A 27,171-nucleotide genomic window follows, 5' to 3' on the forward strand; every position below is an offset into this window, starting at 1 on the left:
ACAGCTATTAATCACTGCTGGTCACTTGATTTTCTCTAGATGTTTTGAGGCCACCCTCTAATCTGGGCACTTGCCTGCTTGAAACTGAGTATTGGAAAGGCAAGACCAGCTCTGTGTGGGGATGGATGGGCAGCTCATGGTGCTGGGAGCTCCCTTGTTCAAAGGAAATCTACTTTTTCCTCTTAGAATAAGCAAATGCTGGTACTGACCTGCATGGGGCCAGCACAGACCCCCATCCAGCTCCATCCAAACTGAGGGAAATTGTGGCCCAACTTTCCTGTGCCTGGTTGAAACAGAGCCTCTTTTCTTCCCTCCTTGCTGGCTCATGGCTCATTTTCTTCATCTTTATGGTGCTGTGCTTCTCTGTGTGCCCTCACCTCCCCACACCCATGACTTGGGCCTGCCCTTTGCAAGGTCACATCCCTGTGGGCATTTTCAGCCTTCTCCAGACACAGATCTTAACAGTGGGTGCTGCTGTCTCTTCATGGTTTCAAAGATTTTGGCTGTGCCACGTGACGTGGTGGCACCAGGTTGGATCAGAAAAGCCCAAATTTGCTCAAGTGAGATCCTGGCCCAGGCCCCAAGGAAGGATAATTCTTTTCCCTGCCACAGCCAGGTCGCTGTGGCCCCAGGGAGCCCTTTGTGTGTCAGAGCAGGACAGATCACCACAATAACCCAGAGTCAGGACTGGCTTGGTTACACAGGCACCTTTATTGCTGGAAGTGCTGTGGAGGGGCCCTGAGAGCAAACAGGCTCAGGCAGGCTGGGCTGAGCCCTCTGCAGCAGAGGGGGCAGGATGGGGGGCTCAGGGAGCAGGAAGAAGCCCCCTGTACCCACTGCTGTGGGAGGGGTCTCACGCAGGTTGTGGAGGGGCTGGGGAGCCAGGGTTGTCACTGCTGAGTTAATCCAGTGGTCCCCAACTGATCCCATCTGAATTTTGGCCATATAAAAAACCACAGCTAGTGTTTAAGTGTCCTTCCCCTAAGCCCAGTAGTTCAAAGTCAGCCCTGAGAGAGGCCCCAGCCATGCCACAGCTGGGCTTTCCAAAGCCTTTGCTCCTGTCTGGGCTCAGCTCAGCACCCTTAAACTTCACCCCAAACCTCCTGACTTGTCCCACATGCTATCCCACACATCCCCTGCTGATGTGACCAGTGCTGAGGTTTGGCCACCCCTCACAGAGAGACTGAGCCCCACAGTCATTGCCAGCAAATGGTGCCTCCAGGGGAGGGTTGTGCTGCTCCCTCACCTGATGCTCCCAGGTAAGAGCAACCAAAGCCACGCCAGTCCTGACCCCAGCTCAGCCAAAATATGCCCAGAGGAAGATGTTGGTGGCCATCAGGAGAATGGCACTAATGTCACACACAATCTTCCACTGGGGCTTCTCCTCGATGCTGGTGAGCCTGTGCTCCAGGGCTGCTCTCTCCTCCGGGGACAGCGTGGGCGTGGGGCTGGTGGGCAGACCACAGAACCACATGTACACCATTTTCCACCAGGGACGTTTGGCTGCTGCAAGAAAGAGACCAAAACATGGCTGTTGGAATCTACTGGGACTCTTCCTTCCCTTCTCCCAGTTTTTTGGAGGTGCATTGGCCAGTCTGGAGTGGGACTTGAGAGGGACCTCGAGTGGGAGATACAAGATGATGGAAAGAAGGGAAAAGGAAAAGGAAAAAGGGGAAAAGGAAAATGAAAATGAAAATGAAAATAAAAAAGGAAAAGGGGAAAAGGACGAGGAGAAGGAGAAGAAAGAGAAGGGAAAAGGAAAAGAGGAGAAGAAGGAGAAGGAAAAGGGGAAAAGGACAAGGAGAAGGAGAAGAAAGAAAAGGGGAAAGGAGAAGAAAGAAAAGGGAAAAGGAGAAGGAGAAGGAGAAGGAGAAGGAGAAGGAGAAGGAGAAGGAGAAGGAGAAGGGGAAAAGGAAAAGGAAAAGGAAAAGGAAAAGGAAAAGGAAAAGGAAAAGGAAAAGGAAAAGGAAAAGGAAAAGGAAAAGGAAAAGGAAAAGGAAAAGGAAAAGGAAAAGGAAAAGGAAAAGGAAAAGGACCTAGACCATGTACAGCACAGCCTGATTGCTGTGAGTTGATTGCACCACTCACTCATTAGTTAATTAACAAACCTCTTCCCCCTCCTCCCCACCCCAGATTCCGCTTTTTAAAATTCCTGACAGCATGATGGTCCATTTAGAGATATCCCAGCTTGTTTATTACTCATGGCATGCCAGGTGAAGTGTGTGTTTTAATTGTCAGTCCTCTGCTGTGTGTATTTCACTCACTGTTCTTTCCAAATATAACCTTTTTTTGAAATACAGGATGTTATAGGGCCTTGAAAAATGGTGTTACCCAGGAAAAAAACCCTCATTAAACTGTCAACTGCTGTGTTTCACATTTCCTTCCTCATCTCTGCTAATTACCAAAATACCAAGGTATTTGTTTATAAATCCTGAGCTAGTAAAGTGAACTAGGCATTGATAAGAAATAAGAAATAATGCTGAATAACTGCATTCAACTTAAACCCAAATTTACTCTATTGGGGAAGAAAAAAACTGAGGGATTTTTTTTAGATGTTCACCTCTGTTTAGCTTGGCTGTGATTGGTTCCAGTGTCCTTTGGACTGACCAGCAAATAAAATAAGTGAAGAAATATTGTGTGTGTCTTTATTCTGAGATTCCTGCTCTGTAACCTTCAAAAGTTAAGCTCAAAACCAGAAAGCTGCATTTTTTAATAGATTTGCAGATTAAAGCTCTGTCCACTCTGAAAATAACAAGCCTATGCAGCACCTCCTGCTACTGTTCAGTCCCCTGGCAACTCTTTAATTTCACTTTGCTCTGCTTTCCCTCCTATTAAATACGTCTGGTAGGACATAGAGCTATTTAAGGTCTGAGTTTTAACCATGGCTTGCATCCTAAGGGAAGATGCAAAGATCCTGTTGGCATCATGGAAATGAGAAAAGTGAGGCCTGTGGGTTCATTCTAGGGCATCCACAAAGTGCCCATGTCTGCTCCCAGGGTCTCTTGGTCCCCTCAGACTGTGCTGCTATTTTGGTGCTGTTTTTTCAGAGATCTCAGCTCTTCTGAGCCATTCAGAGGGATGTGACATCGAGGTGTGTTGGGAGGACCAAGAACCACAACACTTTCATTTGTCACATCCTTAAAACTGCAAATGCAAGCCCCAGCTCCAGAGAATGGACCAGGTGGCCCCTCATGAATTTGGGGATGTTTATGGGATCCTGGCTGTGCACTCCCAGGCACCTGAGTGTGTTTGTGCACAGACAGAGCCCTACCTGCCTCCTCCTTGTCCTCTGAAGCTGCAGCTTCCACCAGGTCCTTCTCATTCTGTTCTGGGTCAGTCTGTGCTGCTTCACTGTTTTCCAGGATTATGGCAGGTGCTTTTTTGTGCCTGGTCCACCACATGAGGCCATCCAGCTGCAAAGGGGAACAGAGAGAAAGTGCTCACTGCCTGTCTGTCCCAGTGTGGCCCCCCAGACATCTCCCTCCTTGGGGGGCACAGGTCCAGGGTGATGCTGAGGTCTCTTTGGGGTGATCTCCCAATTTCCCTCCCTTCCTTCCCTGGGTAAGAAGGTAGGCACCATCCAGCTGGAGTTGAAAAGCTGAGAAAAAAAATGTGAAATAATCTGGTTTCTCTCCTTCCATTTTTAAAAGGACTTGTTCCATCCCTGTCTCTGGGGAGTAACCCTTTAGTAGATATTGGAGAGGCAGCTTCCTATTTGCAAGGCTCGTGTGATTGATGTGAAACAATGATGGTCTGCATCCCTCCAACAGGGAAGGGTAATAAAGTCAAATAAATAAAAATAAATTTAAAAAAGAAGCCAAGACACCCTCTCTGGATACAGTCAGTCCCAGACAGCTGTTGTGCCCTCAGAAGATTTTTTTTTTCAAATTCCAGATTTCTCTGGTGGGCCAACACAAGACCTTGCCTGTCTCTGCAGAAAGCCACAAAGGATGATCAGTCTGCTTTACAAATGCCCAAGTTCTGAAACTCTTATCCCAGAGCAGGCCTGAAAGTCTCCCTGGAACACAGGGAGTGCACAGGAGACATCAATCCTGCAAACCTCAGGGGCCCTTTGGCAGCTCTGGGGAGGTCACACACCCCAGGGCTCAGAGATTGGGGTTCAGCCAGTCCTGCTGCTGCTGGGGCTGACCTGGGCATGCCCAGGATCTCTGTGGCTCTTCCTGAGCCCTGCCCTGGGCAGGCCAGGCAGCAGGGACAGGCTCATCCATCCCTCCCAAAGGCAGCTCCAGCCTGGCACAGGGGCGCAGGGGCACAGGGCAGGGCTGCAGTGGTGACAGCAGGGCAGGCACAGTCACCCACAGGCCCCAGGAGCAGCTGCCCCCCTGCTCTGCCTGTGTATGGAAATGAACTTGCCCAATGGGTCACTTACAGTGCAACGTGAGCTTAATTTCTGAATTTTGCACACACCAATCCAGGCAGGAGCTTCCAGCTGACACAGAATGTTGCATAATTTCCAGAAGATTTATAGCTTTATTTAAATCATTTTCAACCAAGATGAGCACTGGGCAGGGCTAATCTTTCTTGTCATGAAGTGCTAAATTGCTTTGATTTGATGATCCTCATCTTTCTTGGGGATGCTTTTTTTTTTTTATCATTTAGGAAATGTCACTGGAACATAGTAAAGTTTTAGGGTTCTAAAGGATTTCCAAAACTTTTTTCCTTTTCTCTCCTCACATGTCACTGAACCACTGTTTCTGCACAATGCAGCAAAATCTTCAAGGGCTGGGCTGTACCTGGGGCTTGGGCTCCACCAGAGGGATGCAATTCCCAATGGAAAGCAGCACAGACACAGGGAACCTCATGGCATCACCCCATCCGGGAGCTGGTGCCTCTGCCATGGCCAGTAAAGCCAACCACCACCCTAGAGAGCTCCTGGTGACACCACACCACCCTGCAGCAGTGAGCTGGGGCGGGTTTGGGCTGAATGCACTCCTTGAGATCCCCTCCCTGCTCTTTGCCACTGCTGTGGGGCACAGCAGCAGCTCTGTGGGGCCATGGGGCTGGCTGGGCCTGCCTGGCACAGCCTCCCAAGGGATGGGGAGGGGAGAAAAGTGGTGGCAGTGCCTGGAGAAAGCAGGAAAATGCTTCACTACAAATTGCCTGCAGGGAGCTGTGTCAGCTTTACTGACTGGGACCTTGGAAATGCTGCCTGAGGCCACCATGTCCTAAGGCAGGGGAGCAGGAGGGAGCCCCGTGCTGGGTCCTGGGAGCCCTGTGGCTCTGCAGAGTCACCCTGGGCACTGCTGGGGGAGCGCTGTGTCCCCCCTTAGCTTGCTCCTGTCAGCACCCACAGAGCTGAGCGTGGCTCAGTGCCACCAAGGGATGCTGGGGAGCTCCAGCTGCAGCACCTCAGGACTCTCAGGGTGGTCTCAGACCAGTCCAGGGGGGCTTGGTGCTCCTCCTTGGTGCTCCTCCTAAGCTGTGCACCAAGAGGAGCCACTGGAGCCATGCCTCAGGACACAGGGAGAGCATCCCAAGCCCAGAGCACAGCAGGTGGAATTGCCAATCCCTCAGCCTGTCTGGGTGAGCCCTGAGCCCTGGGCAGCTGGTGCAGCACTCACTCAGTGCTTTGTGGGCTGCTCCCCTCCCTTTTCTCCCTCACAGTCTCCTTGGGCAAGGGAGTTTGCAAGAACTCAGCAAAGTTTTCCTTTTGTTGTTTGTAAACTAGAATAAATCCTTCTGTTCCAAAATGCCATCTGGCACCTGACAGTTGTGTTTCAGCTTCACAGTCTCAAATTTAATTGTAAGCTCTTTTGCAGGGTTTTCAAGGACGGCGTGACACAATATGGACTACCTACGATGAAGACATATGAACTCTGGAGCATACCAAACAAATTCCTTGCATACTTGTTTTCCAGCACAGCATCAATCACCACAGGGATGGGAGAGTGTCCAAAACAGCAGGGGAAAATGCTACAGCTTGCAGTTCTCAGATTGTAATTCATTTAAAGCCAGGAACATTAGCTGTACCACTCTAACATCAGATACAAATCTCTTTTCTCCTTTTGCCCATTTACTATCTCAAAAGCATTGAGATTCAATATTTAAAGTTGTCCAGCGTAGATCCTCAGCTGGTGCAAAGTGACATAACTGTGCTCAACAGCTGTTCCTGGTCTTTGAAGGCAATGGAGCTGTGGTGATTTACATCTGCTGAGGTATGATCTATCACTGTATTTCCTCAGCTTTGTCTTTGCTGCCTCGTTTTTCCACTCTTTTTGCTTGACAAAACAAATGACACAATTCCTAGCTCTTGTGCTGTGCCTTTCATCATTCCATCCCCAAGCACTGCAGTTAAGGATGAGCAGAACCAGCCCCATGTGAGTCTTAGGGAGAAACACCCGAGGCTCAGGAAGGGAATTGATTGACCAGGAAGCTCCAGAGATGCTTGTGCAGGACACCCAGCACAGCATCCCCCTCCCAGCACTGTCATAGGGACACTCAGGCTCTTCACCACAGGTTTGCCCACTGCATGCCAAGTCAATAATGGCCAAACACAAGGGCCAGGTGCCCCTCTCTACCCAGACAGTCAGAGCCTGGCACATCCGCTCTGATCTCCACCTCCTGCCCTTCCCTCCCCAAACACTTCTGTCCCTGAGCCAGCACAGCCACAGACTCGCTGGAATTGAGGGGGCAAGCCATGAGAAGCCATGTCACCAGAAGTGATGGTCCAAACCCACACCTCTGCTCATGTCTAGAGCAAAATCTGGGGTGAATCTGACCCAGGAAAACGAAAAATTTTGGTCTCAGTGCTGCCCACTCAGATTCCTGCCAGACAGGCAGAAACCCAGCAGTGTTGTCTCCTACTTCAGTTAAATCCATGCCTTCCTTTGGCTGTTCTCTGAGGAACAAGGGCAGACCTTTCCTGTTGGAATCAGGGTAAACAGTAGAAACTGAATGGAATCAGAGAAATGGAAATGAGGACAGACTCTCCCATTCCTACTGAGCTATGGAAAGAGGGAATGAGCTACTGCTCAGTGGCACAAATTTCCTGGCAGTCCACCCCTTTTTCCTTGTGGTGGGAAGATACTGAGGGGCAGGGGGCACATGGGGTGGTCATTACAAATACCAGATGATGGATCTGGGTCTCTGTGTCCAGCCCGTCACTGCCACAGGGAGTACCATTAATTCTCATTCATTTTCTACAACAGAATCTCTTACACAGGGGTCAAGCCCTGAGCTCAGCACTATGTGGGGTCCATGGCATACCCAAAGGCTATCCTGAGCATCTCTATTGAGAACATTTACCCCAAAAAGCCCAGCTGATGTTAGTTCCTGGCCAGTGCTGCCCTTCAGCAAGCTCTCCTCCCTCCCTGGCCACCTCTCATCCTTTGTTCCTCTGGGATAACTGCACACAGCAACTCCAGACAGAATCCTGCCCTGCCTCACCATACCCCTGGCTCTTTGAAGGATGTGTTACATAAGGTCACTTACATCCAGCACCTATAAACTCACACATTTCAGTAGAAATACCACTGAAAATCTCCCCTGGGGAATTTAAGATTGGAACCTCTCTTTCTCTAATTCTTTTATAGTGGGGTCCATGCTGAAGTGCCCCTCTTGGAAGATGCTTGAAGTGTTTTCAGGCCTCTGAGGTCAGACTAAAAAGCCTGGAGGTGCTGGGGCCAGTTTCTCCATCTCCTGGACTGCTGGTTTGATGCTCACTGTTCACCAGTGCTGTGTTAATGCATCTTATCTTGCTGTTGCTGTGGGCAGGGAGTTCTGCACATGTTTAGCTATCACAGGTCAGATGATAAGTGGGAACTCATTAAACCACAGTAATTAATTGCTGGCAACCATCTGGCCACCCCTGAGCAGTCATGAACAACGTAAGCAGCAGAACTAATGGTGCCTCCTTGCCAGTATTTCTCTCTCCCATGTGGATCCTCTGATAGCTAATAAAAGCTGAGAGTTTATCTCCAAGCAGACACAAAGCCAGCCTCTTCCCCCCTCCTCTCCCCTATCTGAGCACCTGCTTTCATGTAATCTTCAGGAGCTGGGTCTCTGTGACACCTATAACATTCCATCAAACATCCGTGGAGCTGGTTAATGCTTTACAAGTTATGAGGAAGCAACAGATTGATGCCATCACAGCATTTACTCTCTCATGCAGTTAGGCAGGAAAAAATAGGTCTTTTTAATCTATCCAGTAACCTTTGCTGAGAGGTAGGTGGTAGTTTTGTTATATTGGCAGCTGCTTTAAAACTTGGGACTGGGAAGAGTTGCTTGAAGGTTTTATAATATAAAACTTCCCAACTCTGCACCATTTTAATGTGCTAAGTAAAAGAAAGTTGTGCTTCCCTCAAAGTTATTAAATTTAATTGAGATCACATTGGGACAAAATGTTATTTTCCTAAATGCCCATGTTGCAAAAGATATTAATCTTGTTTGCCTGCAAGATTGATGCTGGCTCTGCCGAAGCAGGCTAGATGCTACAATTAGATATATTTAATTCCTCCTCAGCAGTGCTCTGTAATGTGATTTCATCTCCTTCCCCTTCTTCTTTTCTTTCTCTAGCAGTTGTGATGGGCTGTGGTGTCTGCCCAGCTCTGGGCACAGCATGGGAACTCACACTCAATTTGAAGCACTCAGGGCTCAGCAGCATTAACACTCTGTGGTCTGGGGAACAGGGAGAGCTGAGCAGCAAGGGCTTCTTGGCAGCACATGCATTTCACACCATTTCCTGGCCACTGCAGGAGCAGGGAAGGGCAGATCCCAGGGAATTCTGGTGTCCAAACGGGGGCTCTGGGAAAAGGGTGTTGCTGCAGGCACTTACCTTTTCTTCAGGGATGGGCGGGGTGCAGAGGCTGACTAGGACGGTGACAATGGAAGTGAGGACAAAGAGGATGAGGGCAAAGTAGAGGTAGTGCACGTCCTTCAGCACAGCTGGCCTCCTGTCCTCCTCCCCACAGGACGGGGCACTGTAACTGAACTCCAGGATCATCCGAACCACACCAACAACAAAGCCAGCCATGAGGCCCCAGAAAGCACCCTGAGAAAAGGCAAGCACAGAGAAAAGGTCACTGCAAGTTACCTCTGGTTGTATTTTCCCCTTTCCTCTCCCTCTTTCCCAAGACTTTTTATGCCTGGTGGAAATCCACACTAAGGTGCATCAAAGGAGAATTTTTTCCGGTAAAAACCCTCATTTTCTCTCGTTGCCCTTGAGCATGGAGCACACAGAGCACAAACAATGCAAGAATCTCCTCCTAACAACACTCCTCCAATGAGCCTTTGAGGCATCATCCCTAAATGGCAGAACAACTTCCCTTTCATGCTTTCAAACGGGACTGCCAAAAAGTACCACTTGCAGTGACTTCTTAGAAGCAAACCCACACCCACTAGAGCCTGGGCTGAGATCCACTAATGCATGCCAGTAAGGGCTGTCCCATTGTCACCCTTGAGCTGGACTGACTGAGTTTAAACAGTCTCAAAGGCTAAGTACTGAGGGAAGAGGTATCTATTTATTTTATCAAATTAATTACGTGTATCAATTGGTTGTTGGCACTTCACTTACAGGCTCATTAACCCGCTTGCAGAAGATGGCCAGGATGAAGAGGGCTGCAATTGGTGGGCTCAGATAGCTGCTTATGGCCTGAATGTAGTCAAAGAGTTTCCCACTGTTGGCTGACTGAACCATTGGGATCCAGAGAATGCTGGCGACCACAAGGACGAGGGTGAAGACTCTGAAAGAGAAGGATAAAATTGTATTAACTCTGTAGGTCGATTTGCAGCAAAACACACTCCCAGTTGCTCTTGGAATGTTCTAAGAAGAAATCTACAGATCACTCTTGAGAATCTTTCTATGTGTACACAAGAAAAGAGAAAATTGTTCTGATGTGAGCCTGGTGTGACATGGTCTTCAGTGACCTTGCTGTTGGATATGACAGAAAGAGGGAGCTGGTAGCTTGTGGAAGCAATCTTTCTGCCACCTTTCCAAGAAGGTAATGTGCTCAGTCTCTTGCCTTTGCCAAATTCCAGCTCATTTACTACTTATTAAAATTGTGTTTGGGGTCTCAGGTGAATATTGAAACCTTCCTCTGCCTTTGCACTGTGTGCCACAGAGGTTTGTCCAGAGTGCTGAGCGCAGGGACTCGTCCTCTACCCACTCTGCCATGGTGAAGTGTGAGTTTGCCTGCAGCCTTCAGCCATGCCTCAGCAAAGTTTAGACCTTAATGCTCATGACTGGAGAGCAAAACCTCCACACTGAATGCAGCCTAAATTCCCCTGTCTGGAGGAGAACTCTATATCCCCCTGATAGAACACAGCACCAAAGCTCATCTGCAAAGGACACTACAACTTATCACAGAGACAGAAATCTGGGAGGCTCAGCTCTGCACTTTCCCCCGAAGAAAAAAGGAAAAAAAAATGTAATTGCAACATATGACTCCTGTCTGATGCAAAAATAACATTTTTATAGACCTCTGGTGACAATGACTCAAGAGCACTTTTGGCTTTTCTAAAAGTTACTTTTAAAGCAGTTTTTATAATAAGTTTAGAGAGAAGAGAGGCAATTATCTGCTTAGCTCAGTGGAACACTCAGAGTTTCTCCTTGACCAGGCCTATCCAAGATGAAGCTGGAAAACACAACGCTCTGTCCTCCTGCTCTGTATTGCAGGCACCAGATTTTTCTCAGTGAGCCCAGCCTGGAGGATGCAAAAGCTGCTCTCAGAAGAGATGAGGAGAGGAACAAGACATAAATAAATGCAAGGACCTGCCCACAATCATCAGCTCCTGCTCGGAGGCCTGCCTGCGGACCCGCTGCCAGATGTCCAGCACGAAGAGGGTGCTGCTGCTGTTGAAAACTGAGGTGAGGGAGCTCATCAGGGCTGCCATCATCACTGCAATCATCAAACCCCGGAGCCCTGTGGGAGACAAACACAGAAAGGGGATTAGGGCTGAGCCCTGAGCCTCCAAGCACTGTTTTTTCCATCCTACTGTCTGTTAAGATTTCCACATCCTTAGGATGGGTAAGGGCAGCCTGATCCCCCTGTGCAGAGCCTGGCCCAAGCCCAGCACCACAAGGGCGTTCCTCACCATCAGGCATGAGTTCAATGACCAGTTTGGGGTAGGCAATGTTGGAACAACCCACAGCAGCTCCACAGATCCTTTTGCAGACCTCTGGGTCCACGCAGGCCACTTCATCTGGGGAACACAGGGAAACAACAGGGAGTCAGTGCAAACCCCACTGCAGATCAAGGGAACAAATCCCGATGCCTTGTGCAGTTTCATATAAATTCAGAGGTGGAATACAGCTACAATGAGCGGAGCTGGAAAATGCTTTATATCATATAATAGAGGTGAAACTTTGAGATGACATTTCGAAATTCTGTTCAGGATACAGCTGAAACTCTCCTGGGTGTTGCATAACTGTAATCCTTGATGATTTGTCACTTGTGGGAGCTGGACTGTTTCCATGAACCTGTCAGCTGGGTTCCCAGGGATGCTGGAGGCTCACTTACTCCTGTTTAGGAAATCTGGGAAATAGGCTCTTTCCTCTGGGAGTGGTCCTTCTAACCAAGTTATTCTTCCTGGAAAGAGGAAGGCTCTTGAGAAACCAGCAGTGAGAACTCCTTGGGATATAAGGGAGGCTCATTTTGCCTAATCCACCAGGACCTGAATGAATCTGTGTGGGAGGTTGCTAAAACTCTCCAAGGTACTGAATGGATGTAATACATAGGATCTGAAGGACAACCTCAGTGCTCCATGAATTTAATTTCACTGACTCCCTCCAGACAGATGGATGCAGTGTCCACAGCATGGAGTTATATGCCCCCAATGGCAAAGTATGCCCCTTATAGCTACTCCTGGGGATTTCTGCCACTGTGGGAGAACTGGAGGTGGAGGGAGGGCTTGGGAACACCATGGTGCAACAGGAATCTCTATGAACATGCCTGCAGGACAGCAGTTTCTAGGATGTAAAAGTGCTGGCAGACCTGTGTGGGATTAGTGATCACAGCAGGATGGAGCTCTGTGCCAAGGAAGATGGGAAGGCTTACCTGGGAAAAGAGCTCTGCTGATCATTCCTGGCATGACAAGGAAAAACACAGGGAAGAGTTTCAGATATCCTGCAAACACTGATCCACCTTTGGCATGGGAGAGGTTCTTGGCAGAGAGAGACCTCTGGACCATCACCTGCAGCCAGTGCAGAAAGGGAGCAGAGAATGAAAGAGCAGCACAGCAGAGAGAGCAGGATCCATTCTCTCTGTCTCTCCTTCTCAGGGATGACTTTCAGCCCACAGGATCCCAGGGTGTTTTGCATGCCAAGGACAACTTTCCCACCTCACTGCCTGCAGCCTGCTGCCACCACTCAGAGCTCAGTCCACAGGCTACAGGAGAGGGCAGCGTGGAAATTTCCTTTACAGGAATAATTTCACCCTTGACTGAAATGAAGCCACCTTGAGGGCTGGAGACAGCAGCTGTGTGGCAGCAAGAGACACGGAATGAAGCAAACTGTGGGTGTTTTGGTGAAAGCTCAGTGGTGGGGTTTCATAATTATCCCATCTGAAGGTACAGAAGCACAGTGTCTCAAGAAACACACTCAGCTTTCCTTGTTTGTAGCTTGAAAAGGAATAAGGGACATGAGATATGTGGGAATATGAATGAAGGAATATTTTCTGAAGGTCTGCTCAAGGTCACAGCACAGCCAGCTCCAGATTCACATTTTTATATCCTTGTCATGATAACTGCATGAAGACTCCCAGTACTCACCAGCCCACAGTGGGATAAAGATGGATGAAAACAACCTGTTCTCACTGCACTAAGAAGTGCATAAAATTAGCAGCTTGCTGAGAAGGTGGAAGGAGTGAGACATTCTGGTCTAGACCAGTAAAAAAAGTAGCAACTCCTGCACACTGAGGCACAGTGATTTTTCAGCTTACAGATCCACAGACTGAGGAGTGGACTAAAAATAACACCTTGGTGGTTTGTCTGCTGAGGGAAAGGTTTTATTTACCTGGTCAGTGCACCAGCACCAAAGAGCCACCACAGTGAGACCAAATACAAGGCCGGGCCAGGGAAGGTCTCCTGTGATGGGATCCCTGAACAAATGAAAGGCATCTGCACGTGGGAGGTGACAGTCTGTATTTGGGACCGTGATCTTTGGTATTGCTGTGCTGTATTTCTCCTTAAGTCCTTCATACCAGCCAACTTTTTCAAATCCTGTAAAGAAAATGCCAGTGATTTAAGGGCTGTTTCATCATGCAAAGTTATTACCTAATCTGAGTCTCGTGATTACTTTTCTTTTATCTTCCTCTTATCTCCTTTACTTTTCATTCCACCCTTGCTTTTTGCAGTCGAAGTTTCTACAGAAGTCAGCTGGATTTTGCCCAGAGTCCTTGTGGTTTAAACAATACATTCTGGAAGAGGATCAATGCAGGAAAGCCTCCATGATCCTAATCCCTGCAATGTCACCAGCATCTAGATTTTACTTATACACCCTCCAAAAGCTAGAGCAGGAAAGTATAACATGAAAAAAAGATATACCTAGTTTAGATATTTCTGTTTGCCAAGAAGGCTTAAAACAAAGACTGATGGTGGTCATTTCCTTGTTGCTCTTTATTTTTTTATAACTCTCAGTTGCACCCACATGAACTCCCAAAGTCAACAGTGGAAGTCAGCAGGGTTACTCTGAATTGACATGGGCATAATGAGAGCTAAATTTGGCTCTGAGAATGTGATGTTCCAAAGTTCTTTGGCAACTCCAGTGAGGTGAAGATATCCGGAGCCTCACCTCCATACAGTTAGCAAGGATGAAGACATTGGAGAATGAGACTTGTGCTGGCACCACTTCTGTGAGCAGATCAAACTCATTTCTGCACCACACATGAAAGGGCAAGGCACCTGCTAAGGTCTAGTGGCCTTGGGACCACTAAAGTGTCACTGCAGGTTCCCCTTACCTATGAACATGAGGACCAAAGCTCCCAGCACCATGATCAGGGTCTGCAGCACATCTGTGTAAATCACAGCAGTCAAACCCCCTGCCAAGGAGAACCAGAGACAGCAGTCAGTGTGTCACCATGCACAGGGAAACAGGCACCTCACCTGGAAAAAAGCTTTCTTTAGCCACAGCCCTGGCATTTCAGGACAGACCCACTGAGAGAAGCTGGCACTGAGCTGGTCCTGTGGAGCCCACAGCTGCCACAAGCCCTCCCATGAGGAACAGTGTGGAAGGTTTTCCATGTTCATGGGAGAACTCGGAGGCAGCTCAGCATCTTAACAGCTAAAGTTGCTAATTTTGCAGAAAGGGAACAAAATAGCAAATATGGGCAGTGGTAACTTCCTGCACAGAGGGAGCCCAGAGCCTTGTGCAGTGTGAGAAAATCGTCTAAAAACAGTGATGCTCTCCCTGTACCACTTTCCCATGGACCAAGAGGGGAGAGGGGAAGAGTCAAAGGTCTCCAACAGCTGGGAGTGACAAGGCAGGTACTACCAGCAACTGGGGCAACCTCTCCCTCAGCCCAGAACCTGAATCCTCTTTCCCCTCTGTAGGAAATGGGAAACTTATATTCCAGGTTCCAGTTTGTAATGTGTCCTTTAAAACCAGCTATTTACCAGCTATGGTGTAGACAGCAGTCACTGCTAGCAGGACCACAGTGGACAAGTAGAGGTTCCAGCCCAAAGCAGTTCGGATGAACAATGCTCCAGCAAAAATGTCTGTCTGGAATAAAAAAACCAAGGGCAGTCTGGCGTTAGCAGCGCTTCGTGCGAGGGAAATCTAATAAAGCAGCCTGCAGCCCTCTGCGGCTGGAAGCACTGACAGGGGAGGACACCAGCAAGGTGAACTGGAAGGGGAGGAGAAGAGCTGTTGGGACTCTAGGCTCTGAACCTTGCTGTGCTGTAAGGAAAAACTTTCCTCCGGGTCAGAGGTTTCAGGATCTGGGAGAGCAGCAGGGTGAAAGTGAAGGTGCTATGCCAAGGGACTATAAAGAAATCAAAATAAAGATCATCTTGTGGCATAGAATCCTGGCTGGCACAGAGAAGGACTGATGTAAGCTGTCACTTCTTTTGGTGGCTGAGAACACATCCCTGGATAGCAGAGCCTGTGAGTGGGGAAAGAGAGGGAGATAGCAGAGACCTTATTCTTCCCAGGGCTGCCTCTGGGTGGCCTCATGGTCCAGAGACACTCCCTCTTGAAAGACTCCTAAAGAGTCACTGATGTCTTTTACCATGATTGGTTTATCTGAGAAGGTCAACAGGTGTTTTTTCTGTTCATGCAGTTCAGCACATTAGAGTGACTCCAGAAAAACAGGTTATACCTGCTGAGGACCTCACTAGAAATACAGAAAGTCCCATCAGCTGTGTTTTGTTTGGATCTTCTGGCAGAGTGACACCAGAAACTGGGTGAAACCTGGAATTACACAGATAACATCATTCCAAATTGCAGAAGGTGATATGGGAGATGTTTATGTTGGGAAAATAAGGTAGAAGGACACCTGTGAGTCTGGTATGGGGTGAGATGCAGGTGAAGACCTTTGCCATGGGATACAGAAAGGATGGGGCAAGAATTCCATTTGCTGTATCTGAAATGAGCACCTTAAAAGCAAGGAGCCAGTGCAACCCCTGACCTCTGTGGGCCTGAGACACGACAGGCACAGCCAGCACTCCACAGGAAACCCTGCCCCTTCTGGGGTTTGGCTTCCCAGCAGGAAACACAACCACCTCTGTAGCCGTGCAGGACCAGCCCTCTGACAACACTGTTTATTGAGATCTCTGTTTTCTTTGCAAGCCAAGAAGACTCTGCAGTGCCCTGGTTGTTGACCTACGTTTGGGCAGAAAGCACAGGGAGAAAAATCCTTCTTGCAACCAAGTGCCTGCTGTCCAGCCAGCCGCTAAATGAGCTCTCCACAAACAATAGCTCTGCTTAATAGAAAGCACCTGTCATGGCCATAAAGTGCCCCAGCCACATCCGTCAGCCACGCGTGAATTGGCTGCGCAGAGGAGAAACCACTGGGATGAAACAGCACTGATGGGGGCCAGGGTCCTGCTCTGAAAAGCACTGGCAAATGCTGCTCTGCTGAAGGTCACTCTGAAAGACAGCTCTGTTTCATACCTTGTCTGCGTGGCTGTGCTCACTCTGGGCTGCTGCAGGAGAGAGTTGCCATTTATCCCTCACAGGTAAAGAGGCTTTAAGTGCCTTTTTGCAAGACCACACTCACTCTGTCACCCAGGGCTGTGCTACGGTCCCACAGAGCAAAGCTGGAGGCCGTGGTGGCAGCAGTGGGTGACATGACCAAGAGCTGCCCATTAGAGGGGGAAATCTATCCCACACTCCCAGCCTGGAGCTCCTCTCAATGCCCCTCCAGGAGCTGAGACATAATGAGCCTGAGAGAGGGACCTTGAAGCCACATGAGTGCTTTATCTCCAGTCAGTGTCTCCCAAGGCAATTTGACATCTGAATATTTCAGAAGGGTCTAGTGAAAACTGGCTTGTACTGACCTTGGGCTAATCAGCTGGAGACAAAGGACTGACATCTTCAGTTCCTGTAATGGACTCTCAAATGCACTCCTCTCCCTCCAAGGGCACAGGTCATTCTTAGTAAATATCTGAGCATAACTTCTGTTTCTTTGTGAATGGCATTGAAAAGGGGGAAATACCCAATATACCCAGTGCACTGGGTTTTGGTTACCAGCAGTGTACAGTGCTGCAACCAACTCAGAAAAGATGCTGCATTTTGTCTTAAGCCAGAACCTACCTCCCTTTCACTGTACCCTTTTTTGTGCAACACAAGTGAGAAAGAAAGAGGAACCATAAAATACCTAATGCTGAAAACTCAACTACAAGCACAACAGCAGGTTTATGATAATTTAAGAGAATTTCATCTCTACAAGATGCAGCCAGCCAGATTTTCACATGGGGTAAAGCAGCCCTTCCTCTATCTCTGATGCCTAAGGTTTGATGTGATAGAAGAGGAAAAGCAGGCAGACAGCCCACGGTACTTACTCTGTTTAGTAATTAGTTGCACATCCCTGTAAAGTTCTCACTGTGCATTGCTGTTTAATGAGGGCTCCATGATCAATACAGAGGCAAGAGCAGCACACTAACACACTGCAGCTGCTCCTGGGAGCAGGGCTGGTCCTTTCAAGGAGCTCCCTCTGAGCAGCCCTGCCTGGCACCAGGATGCCTTCTCCCTGCCCTAGACACGAGGGGGGTGTTCAGCTGGATACATACAGATATCCTGGTGAATATATAGATCATCAGGGACAGCACAGACGTGTAGATTTGCAGCCTCTGCCCTCCAAACCTCTTCTTCAGGTACTCAGGCAGGGTGACAACTCCTGCTGCGATGTAAACTGGCACGAAGATCCAGCCCAGAGCCAGCAGTGGCCAGATGGCCTGTTAAAGAGACAGAGAATAAAGGCACAGGACTCAACACATGGCAACAGCTCTTCCCCCTGTTCTGTCAGTAGCCATCCTAAGAAAACAGAAAGGTACAGTGCCATGTGATGTATTTGAGTGTCACCATCATATTTTCTGAAAAATCTCTTAAGCAGGACTTCTTCTCCTGGGAACCTGAGAAGCCTCAGAGAAAAATGAAAACAATAATTATCTGATCGCTTCTCCTGTGTTTTGCTACCTTGGAATGTGGTTTGGACATTGTTTACCAACTGGTCATTGTTTCATTGGTTTCATGTGAATTGTTTTAACTTAATGACCAGTCACTGTCAAGCTGTGTCAGACTGAGGAGAGAGTCATGAGTTTTTCATTATTACCTTCTAGCCTTCTGTATGTATCCTTTCTCTATTCTTCAGTATAGTTTAGTATAGTATTCTTTAATATAATATAATATCATCTCATATCATAAAATAATAAATTAGCCTTCTAAGATCATGGAGTCAGATTCATCTTTCCTCCCCACGACGGGTGACCCCAAAAATACCACATTTGAGAAGCAGACTGAGTTTTTCTCCCTGCTCAGAAGACGAACCAGAAGCTGGAGGAATTATTACAATTCAGCCAAAAGCTTTTGAAGATCCCCTCCCTCTCTCTATCATGGGTGTCCCTTCCTCTTCCATCCCCTGGTCTTTTGAGCAAGGTGGTATATTCTGTTGCTCTGGTTCTCTGCAAAATGGTGGTGTATTTGTTGGCCTTTAAAACCACTGATGCTGTGGCAGTGAAGAGTTATGTGATTCAGAGCAGGATGGGAGCATCTGTTTGTTGCTCGATTAGCAAGTGATGAGGCTGAGGCAGCAGACTGTCCCTGCGGAGCATAAAAATAAGCAACAGCAAGATTCTGCTGGGATGTTCTTCTTGCAGGCTGGTGCAGATGTGCTTCTGTCACTGCTAGATAAAGAGGCACTTTAGGTGCTTTGCCACAGGTGAAGAGTCTTTTGGAAAGTGTAAAGGCATTGCTCATGTATTTCTTCTGCAATTCCCAGCAAAAGCCCAAACAGGAGAACTTAAAGGTAAATGAAAGCCATTGGATCATCAAACCTCATCTCCTGGTTGTCTCCAGCCATTATCTTTCATCCTTACGTTTATTTTGATCAGTTATTTAAGTTTTCAGAAAAAAAACCCTGATCCCTGTGAGCAGAGATTGTCACTGATTGAGAGCAGCCATGGCTCCTGCAGTGGCAGAGACTGGCTGTGGTGAAAGATGCTCATATGATCCCTCCAGCTGAATGATGTCCCATGGCGCAGGGAGAGAGTAATGGCATATGTAAGTTCTCTTCCCAATCTGAAATAAATTAATGTGAACTCGTGAAGTTAGATTTGCCCTGAAACACAATCTTGTCTTCATGAGCCTCTAAAGTGACTTGAATAGATTTCCTTTGAGAACAACAATATTGTGTCCTACATGCACCAGGCTGAACTCAGCCTCTGTTTTCTTCACAAAGGATTTAAAGGTGACTTTAATGGTCTAGAAAAAAACATTGCAGTGAATATATACCCCCGGGAGAGAGCTTTTGGTGGGCCCTACCTGTGCTTGGCACTACTAACACTCTCTGCTGAGGTAGGCAAGAGATTCAGAGTTAGGTGAGTGATGCTTCTTGTGAGATGCTTCTGGCACTAATCTCACTTCTCATCAGCTGAGAAATTTCATTAGCACCACATACCAAGGGCCTGGTTTTCATGCTCTTGTGTGCTGAAATCTATTCAAGTGGCATTTTTCCAGGCCACTTCAACAGGGCACAATGAGACCTGCCTTAACATCCAGATGTTCACCCCAGAGGTGCCACATTTTGGCAGCTGCCAGGTGAAGAGAGTGTTGCTGATTTTCATGGATTTACAGCGAATACGGCAGCACATGCTGCTTCTTTTTGCTTTTTTTTCCAGCTCCCTACACCCAGAATCCTGTGATTATCCAAGTACATTTCCAGCATCCATTATCTTTTATTTTAATCTTCACAAGTGCAGACTAAAGCTTAAAAATAACGCTGTGCACCACTGGGAAGGCCAAAGAGCTAATAATCCTAGTGAATTCCACTTAAACTAAAATAAAGATCTCATGTTTCCAAGGCTGTCGGAATGTCTGCCGGCTTCTCTCCTGAGAGTTGAGCACTTGTTGCTGCTGGTACTGTTAAACACCTGATTTTGGAGGGAAGCCCCCAGTCCCTGTGCAAACAGTGACATCTTAGTTGGGAACAGAGCTGACACTCACATTCCACTCGAAGCCCCCGACAGCGATGCCCCCGGCTGCTGCCGTGCCCGCCAGGCCGATGAAGGAGCCGCTGCCCACGTCGGTCGACATCAGGGAGGCTCCAATCTGGAACACAGGGCACAGGGATGGAACTGAGACACTCACCTGGAGGGACTTCTCTATCAACCCAAGCATTTCATCCCCCCCCCAAAAAGTCTCTTTCCTCAGGATCTCATCTCCTCGTGGTTAGGCAGCTGGTGCTGACGCAGAGTTGGGTTTTCCTTTACCTCCCAAAAACCCCTACATTTTTATATTGTAAAGCACATCCCTGCTCCCTTCCACTGCCCCCACTCCAGTGCAAAGCTTAACCTCAGAATCAGAGCTCACTTTGCCAGTGGTTCTGAGAAGCACACCTGTTACAGGGGCACAGCAGAAGGAGGGGAGCTTGGTGACACCACAGATTCCTCAGTGTCCATGAAACGTGGTGGATTTCTCCATTCCCTTGTTAGGCAGCCAGCAAGGTGCCATCTCTGACCCTGCTGACCCTTGCTCTGCCTCCACATGTCTTGCAATTTAATATCAGGTCTTATCTGAGGCTATGTAATGCACAGCTGAAACCTGTCACTCTGATAAAAACAATAATAAAATGCAGATAAGCCAGTCATGTACTCAAGGTGAAGGCCACAAGGAGCTGAGCCTGCAGGAGAGCTGCAGAGGTGGAATCAGCTCTGACAAACAAATCTGAGAAGTGAACAGCATTAGAGGTTGCTCTGAACTTAAAAGAGTTCAGAAGAGGCAAGAGCTGACCTGTACCAAACAGCCTCTGCAGCCACCTGTGGTTGGAGCCAAAAGCAGTGAGGATGTTTGGGGATTTGTTTGGAAGTTTTTTTAACAGGAAAAAAAAACCAAACAAACAGAAATTTTGTTTAAAAGAACAAGATTGAGGAAAAAAATATCAAATTTTAGCATATTTTGATTTTCCCCCTCCTAATTAGAGAAAACCATCAAGCTAAGCTTTTGCATTAAATGTCACTAGGCTGAGGCAGAAGTTTAAAGAACATTTAAGAAATGACAGATTTTAGAGAGGTGTATGTGTCTCTGGTGGAAGAGGCTGAAAATCTAGCCTAGTGAATTTATGGGCAATGCACAGCCAAAGGAGAAAAAGAAAAAAACTGTTTTGGTTGAGAAGTGCATTCCATTACCTACAACTCACTAGAGAGATATATGGTTCTAGAGTCTGGCATTGGCTGAGAAGAATCTTTATTCCTGTGGCATTTTTATTTCTTTCCAACTCTAAATTATCTTTATATGTACCTTTCACTCCCAAGAAAAGACGCCTTCAATAGATTATTTTTTCCTTCATAGTGAAGATTTATCCTTCAGGGGTTTGAAGTTTATATCCTGTACATCGTTAGTCAATAAAATCAACTGCTCTAAATAGCAAGGGCTCAAAGTCCTGGGGTTAGGGATTATTTTTGATTCAGTGTCTAAATGCTCTTTACTGGCTAACACATTCCTAGATTACCTAATGTTGTCTTGACTTGGGAACATCAGTGGAGGGTTCAAGCCAAGAAGTTTCCAACCCAGGTAGGCAGCCAGCATTCCCCAATTTTCATCAGTGGGAACATTTTTATTGCTGACTTTAAGCAAAGAGACTGAGAGTTGGAAAACCCTGAAGGTGCTGAGCTGCCCTTTAGGCCTGGCAGCTCCATGCTGCAGCCCACTGGCAAAGATGAGTGGGATGATTCCTTATGGATCCTTCATCTGTCCCCTTCATCTTAAGACTACAGTCAGAACATGTAAAAGCTGGGTCCCTTCACCAGACCTGCTCTCACACCTGGAATTGCTTTCAAACCATGAGAAACAAGAGGGAAGAATTTCACTCACAGGCCACCAAGACATGGATCTTCCAGCCAGAAAATATCCTCCAACAGTGCCCCGGCTCGCTCGTACTGATGACTGGAAGCACAGGAAAAAGAACAGGAAAATGTGTTTTCCTCCATTCACCCTCCTTGAGTCAGACCAAGCCTGGAGAATCCTCAGTGCCTGGCATCAGCACCAGCTCCAAAACGGTTTTATGGATCTGTTAGGTATGCCAGGCTTCACACACTGCTTCTGCTCCTTTTTGTGCCAGCTTCTGAGAGTCATGCTGTGGAAAGAAGCTGCTTGTACCTGTTTAACGACTTCTCCCTGAATGTACCAACTGGGAGAGAAAAAACAGTTCAGCCAAGCAGAACACAGTAGGTGTCTGTGACAGAGGCCTTCACCAAACAACACGAACAAATCATTAGCAACAATCTTTCCAAAGTTTTTAAGGCCCCATTTTAGTCTTCTCCAGCACAACCTTGGCTTTTCTTTTGCCTCTTGCCTGTCCACACCCAGATGTGAGACTGCTCTGCAGCACAGGAGCCAAGCATCATTCCCAGAACAGCCTCCAGGGAGTGATCCCACAGCTGTCCCCGTGTGGGGTGGAAGCGAAGGCTCACGGAAAGATTCCTGTCACCCCCAAATTTGCTCCATAGGCCCTGGGATAATTTGTGCAGAGGATGCCATTTGCAGGCAAACCCTTTTGTACCCAGGAGGAGTGCAGGGAGCATCAAAGCCTCTCTGGCTCAGGCAGACCCAAACCAGCCCCCTCAGGGACTCACCCATATCCCCACAGCGAGGATAAAGACGAAGTACAGAACCACCACGACGATGTCTGCCACTGAAAAGGCTGCTGCTGCCGTGTCCCCTGGCAGCCCAGGCAGCTCCGTGGTCTGCTGGCTCATGGCTCTGAGCAAACTGATAATTTGCTCCCTCACGATGGAATTAAATGCACATTGGCCTTCATCGTTTCCCTTGTAATAATTAACTGGGTCAAGAAGGTGTGAGTGGGGAGCAGAGACCAGGCAGACAGTGACTAACTTTTTTAAGCAGGAGCTTTGTCTCCATGGCTCATCAGAGAGGGCCACCACACAGCTCTGTGGTGTGAGGACTCCTGCCATTCCCCCTTGTGTCCATTTACCAGTGGTCCTTTCTCCTGCCCATTTACCCATTGGTGACACCCACTGGGATGTAGGAGATGGTTCTGCTTTGAGGTCTGCCTGGAGAAGGCTTGTGCACCACAGCCAGCTCTGGAATGGCTGTGCCAGCCCCAGTAGGACCCTTGTGTCCCAGGACATGGGCAGGAAGGACGAGAGGGCTGGACCCTGTGACATATCAAACTGTGAACCTAGGTCCCCAGCAGGGACATTTCTCATCCTGGTTTGCAGACAAGGTGGGCACCCTCCAGCACGAGCCCCCTGAACCAGGGCACAGGGAGTGGGTCACACCAAACCTCCTTTGCTGGGACAGCTTTGGGAGGATCATGAAAGGTTCCTTTTGGGACTGGCAGAGCCTTTCCAGAGTCTTCTCCAAGCAGACCCCAGACTTCAAAGCAAAACCATCTCCTACATCCCACAGCCTCACCCTCTGTGGTCCCTCATCCCATGACATATCACGTGGGACATTTTAAACTTAGGTGAGCTGTGCTTGATCTTGGTTTCAAGGGAGGCATCAAAAACTCTCTCACTTTGTTTTATTCCCCTCTCTCCCAGATTTTTCTTGCAAATGCTGGCTACCTACTTGCTCATTAATTGCACTGCTAAGATGAAGACCACATCCACCCCTGCTCCCCAGTCTGAGGCTCCCTGGGAGCAGAGCCTCCCTGTAGGCTCATTATCCACGAGAGGCTTTTCAAAACTGAAATGTTTCAACGAGCTGAAGTACAGTTACCAGAAATTAAATATCTGGAAGCCTAAATCCCTTGGTATAAACAGGCAGCTCTCCCTGCACAGAGCTGATTTACACTCACCCACACACTTCTCTCTCTTAACACCTCAGCACCTGGAAGCAAAAGACACTTGCCTAATCCTAACATGCATCAAATACCTGCCCAAGAAGCAAACAGTGTCTCCAGTCTTCCCAAACCTGAAATGCTCCTCTACATGGGAAGCCCAAACCCCAAGTACCTGCCTGACCTAACCCTTCACCCCACCTTCCCACAGTGCTGTATCTGCAGCAACACTTGGAAGGTTTCACCCCAGGCCAGCAAATACATCCAATAAGCCATTCCCAACAGCCACGAGCTACCACGAGTCCATTGGACACACTGGAATGACACAGGCTTACGGCAGCAGGACGTTGTCAGGTGTTATTACACAGCCTGGACCATCCCAAACTGCAGTGGCCAGCCCAATTGCTGGGCAGGATTGCAGCAGCTGCACCTCAAACATGGACAACACCTCAAATGCATTTGTGGCAGTGCTTTCCTCGCTGCTCCATCCTGTTCAGGCAGGAGCTGCTCCCCACTCCCAGGACAAGCTGCAGAGGAGTTCTCCTCCCCAGGGATGTGGCCACTGTCCCTGCCCACAGCCAAGGCAATGACATATCCTGCTGTTGTGTTGCTCCCTTGCTGCAGCAGCCCTGGGCAGGAGGCAGGTGCACAGTGCAGGGTCCCAGCAGCAGGGCAGTGCTTATCTCCTGCTCCATGCACTGCTGGGTCAGCACTGGGGGCCCTGCACGCCCAGGACATGCAGTGCTTCTTGCCCTGGGTGCAGATGTGGGAGCTCACATGCTCAGGAGACCATAAAAATTTATCACAGCTGACAAACAAATAAACAAGCAGCCTTGGAGTGAAAGATGTGTCAGCAGCAAAAGCCCAGCACGTGTGATTTGGCAGATCTCTGCTGATTCTGAGTGTGGCAAACTCTGTTTCCCACTTCTCCCCAGGGACCTGGTGAGGGATCTCAAGTGTGCAGGTCACCTGCTGCAGCAAACCCACCCTCCCCAGCTGGCAGAGGGCTCAGAGCCTCTTGCCCAATGCTGAATTTTGCTTGCCCAAAGTGAAGGAATGAGTTGGTTTCTGTTACCTGTGCTGGTAAGAGTGGTGGTGGCAGCAGAGGAAGTGCTGGGCATGGCAGAGAGGGGTGAGCCAGTGAGCGCAGGGGACAAAGCCATCCCCACAGTGTGTCACCCAGGGCAGGATCACCTGGCAGAGGTGTTGGCTGCAGTCATGGGGGCAATTCCTCAGAGAGCTGAGCAATACAGATCTTCCTCCTTTCCCCATTCCTCCCCTCCTGAGCCATCATCACTCCTGTACCTTCCATAAACCATTCCTTCTCCCTCTAGGACCCACCTCCTGGTGCAAGCCTGGCTTTATGCAGTGTTTTTGTTGTCTTGGTGAAGGCTGAGAGCAGGGCTATCAAACAGGGGGCAGAAGACACCCCTGAAGCTCACATGGCATTGCTGGGGCCACCTTGTCTCCTTGGTCAGAGACAGCCCCATTGTCACCAAGCCCAGCATGCACGGCTTCTCCCAGCAGAGGAGTGGGGCAGGCTGCAGAGCTGCAGCAGCCCTGTAAAACCCACACTTGCAGCAGTACCTGGGAGCTGCAGCACAGTTAATGCACTCTCCTCTCCCTGCAGCAGAACTGACAGGACGTTCAGTGTCCCCTTGTGGAGTGCTCACCCTCACTCCTGTCACAGAGGCTGGGAACGAGCCCTTCAGGGACTGGAAATTATAAGTGGCGTTTCAAAGAGTGCAGCTCAGAAAAAAAATAAGAAGGTGCTGAAGAACAAGTGTTTCTGGGGCAAAGGATGGTCGGTGGAGTGACAGGCAATTATTTTCACAAATGTTAACGAATAAATGGACTTCCTCTTCATTACCAAGCCACTTCACAGTCATCAGCAAATAGTTCCAATGACAATTAGTGAATTTCTAAATGGATTGAGAAATTGGTTTATACACAGATACCGATGCAGTGAGGTGAGGTGATAGCCCAGCCTCACTCCTTACCTTTCCTCCTGGGGGATTTTCCTGTGTGCTGAATGGGTGAGGCATTCAGCTCACCATTATTTTCTTCTCAGCTCTTTCTCAGGGGAACGACTCTTGAATGAAATCCAGCACTTTAATTTTGGTGTGATATGAATGGGCTTTGAATGTATTTAATGTTTAAAGGCAGCTATTCAGCTCGGAGCCTGCTCCGGAGGAGCAGCGGGAAGCAGAGCAGACCCCCGGGAAGCGCAGTGGTGCTACCACAGCTCTTTTCTTCCCTCTGCAGGCCACACTCTGATTTTCACTCCTGGACTGTCCCATAAACCTGGAGGCAGTCCATCGCTTCAAGACTCCTTGAATACACTAATTTTGTTGGTTTGTTTTACCGGGGTGAGTCAGGGACCCCTGCGCTGAGGCAGGGATAAAATGCCATGCAGAGGAGCCAGGGAAGGTGCTGGATTCAGTGGGAGCCTCAGCACCTTGTCAGGCTGCTCTGAGCCCTGCCACATCAGCTCTGTGTGCTGGAAACTGCTGCGCTCCATTCCTGGGGATGGGCAGAGCTCCCTGTGCTGGCTGTGGGTTCACACACTCACTTCCAGCCGTGCAATGCAGGTGGGCTCACATGGGATGTGCTTCCCACTGCAGGGCTCCCTTGGCAGGGAGCTGGGAGCGTGGATCTCTGCCAGCAAGTGGCACTGACCATCTCCTACCCCCTCCTCACTCTCTCCCAGAGATCACCTGTAGCACTGTGGGCCCATAACCCTGTCAAGGACAGCCTTGACACACAGCCCAGTTTCAAGTTACCACAGAGATTTTGCTGCACTTGAGTGAATTTAGTGAGAGGAGACACCTTGGGCTAAGCGTGATGTTACCAACCAGCCAGTCCAGGATGAGGTGGACTACTAACTGTGGAGTCTCATCTTGGCTGTCTTTATCCAGACAACTCATTTGCTGCCCCCAAAAAGGGTTTGCACCTCCCTGCTCTGCTGAACAACCTCCTTTGATTGCCCCTCCCATCCCCACACATCCCACTGGGAAAATTCTGTGACTGCTGGGAAATTAAGGTGAGAAGACACAGAAGGAGTTTCAGGTCACCCTTCCAGCCATAGCTGCCTAGAAGAATCATTCTAGGACCAAGCAGACTTAGGCTGGAAAAAATATGTCACATTTACTGAGTGACTTTTTTGACTAACAGCCAGACTTTGAAAAATATTAGCAAGGGTAAAACATTAAGTGACAGAACAAGGACACTTTAGATGAAGGATGTTGTTCTCCCTTTAATTTACTCCCCTCTACAGCCTTGCAAAGATCTCAGCAGAGTAAGTGTCCTTATTGATGGATACACTATCCTTGTTAAGATGGGACAATATACTTGTTTACAGCTTTCATCATTGTCATGAAGGCACAAAGCAAACAGATATAACTAATGAAGATTTAGCTGTTACATAATGTCTTTGCCAACTCCATGCAGAAGTCTGGGTAAAAACCCTGGAAATAAATCTTTTTATGAGAGCATTTTAAAATAAATTTAAGACATGAAGAGATATATTTGTGGTTTGTATTAGGACTCTGGGTATTGCTTTCCTGGAAAGATGTCTCAGGTTTGGAGTACAAATGAAGTGATGAGAAACACCAAGGAAGTGAAAGCCACATCAGCCCTACAATCCAAGCAGTGAATTTGCACATTCATGGTGATGCTCTGTGGTAAAAGTGGTGTGAGCTGTGACCATTGGTACCACCAGCAAGATGCAGACCCAGGAATAAAGGATCAACAGGCAGAA

The 27,171-nt window shown here is 48.4% G+C and overlaps 1 protein-coding gene across 1 annotated transcript; it reads right to left on the reverse strand.

Annotated features, from left to right (window-relative positions):
* Positions 1–1,297: 1,297 nt before the first annotated feature.
* Positions 1,298–22,365, reverse strand: SLC5A9 (solute carrier family 5 member 9). The gene is made up of 14 exons (XM_005423188.3): positions 22,243–22,365; positions 21,482–21,553; positions 19,616–19,720; positions 17,185–17,349; positions 14,569–14,674; positions 13,914–13,994; positions 12,971–13,176; positions 12,015–12,150; positions 11,053–11,160; positions 10,730–10,880; positions 9,533–9,701; positions 8,795–9,010; positions 3,272–3,413; positions 1,298–1,506 (listed from the first exon to the last, which is right to left on the reverse strand). The coding sequence occupies exons 1-14, from the start codon at positions 22,363–22,365 to the stop codon at positions 1,298–1,300; spliced, it is 1,989 nt and encodes a 662-aa protein (XP_005423245.2).
* Positions 22,366–27,171: the final 4,806 nt, after the last annotated feature.

The sequence above is a fragment of the Geospiza fortis genome, unplaced genomic scaffold, assembly GCF_000277835.1.
Source record: "Geospiza fortis unplaced genomic scaffold, GeoFor_1.0 scaffold333, whole genome shotgun sequence".
Lineage (NCBI taxonomy): Eukaryota > Metazoa > Chordata > Aves > Passeriformes > Thraupidae > Geospiza > Geospiza fortis.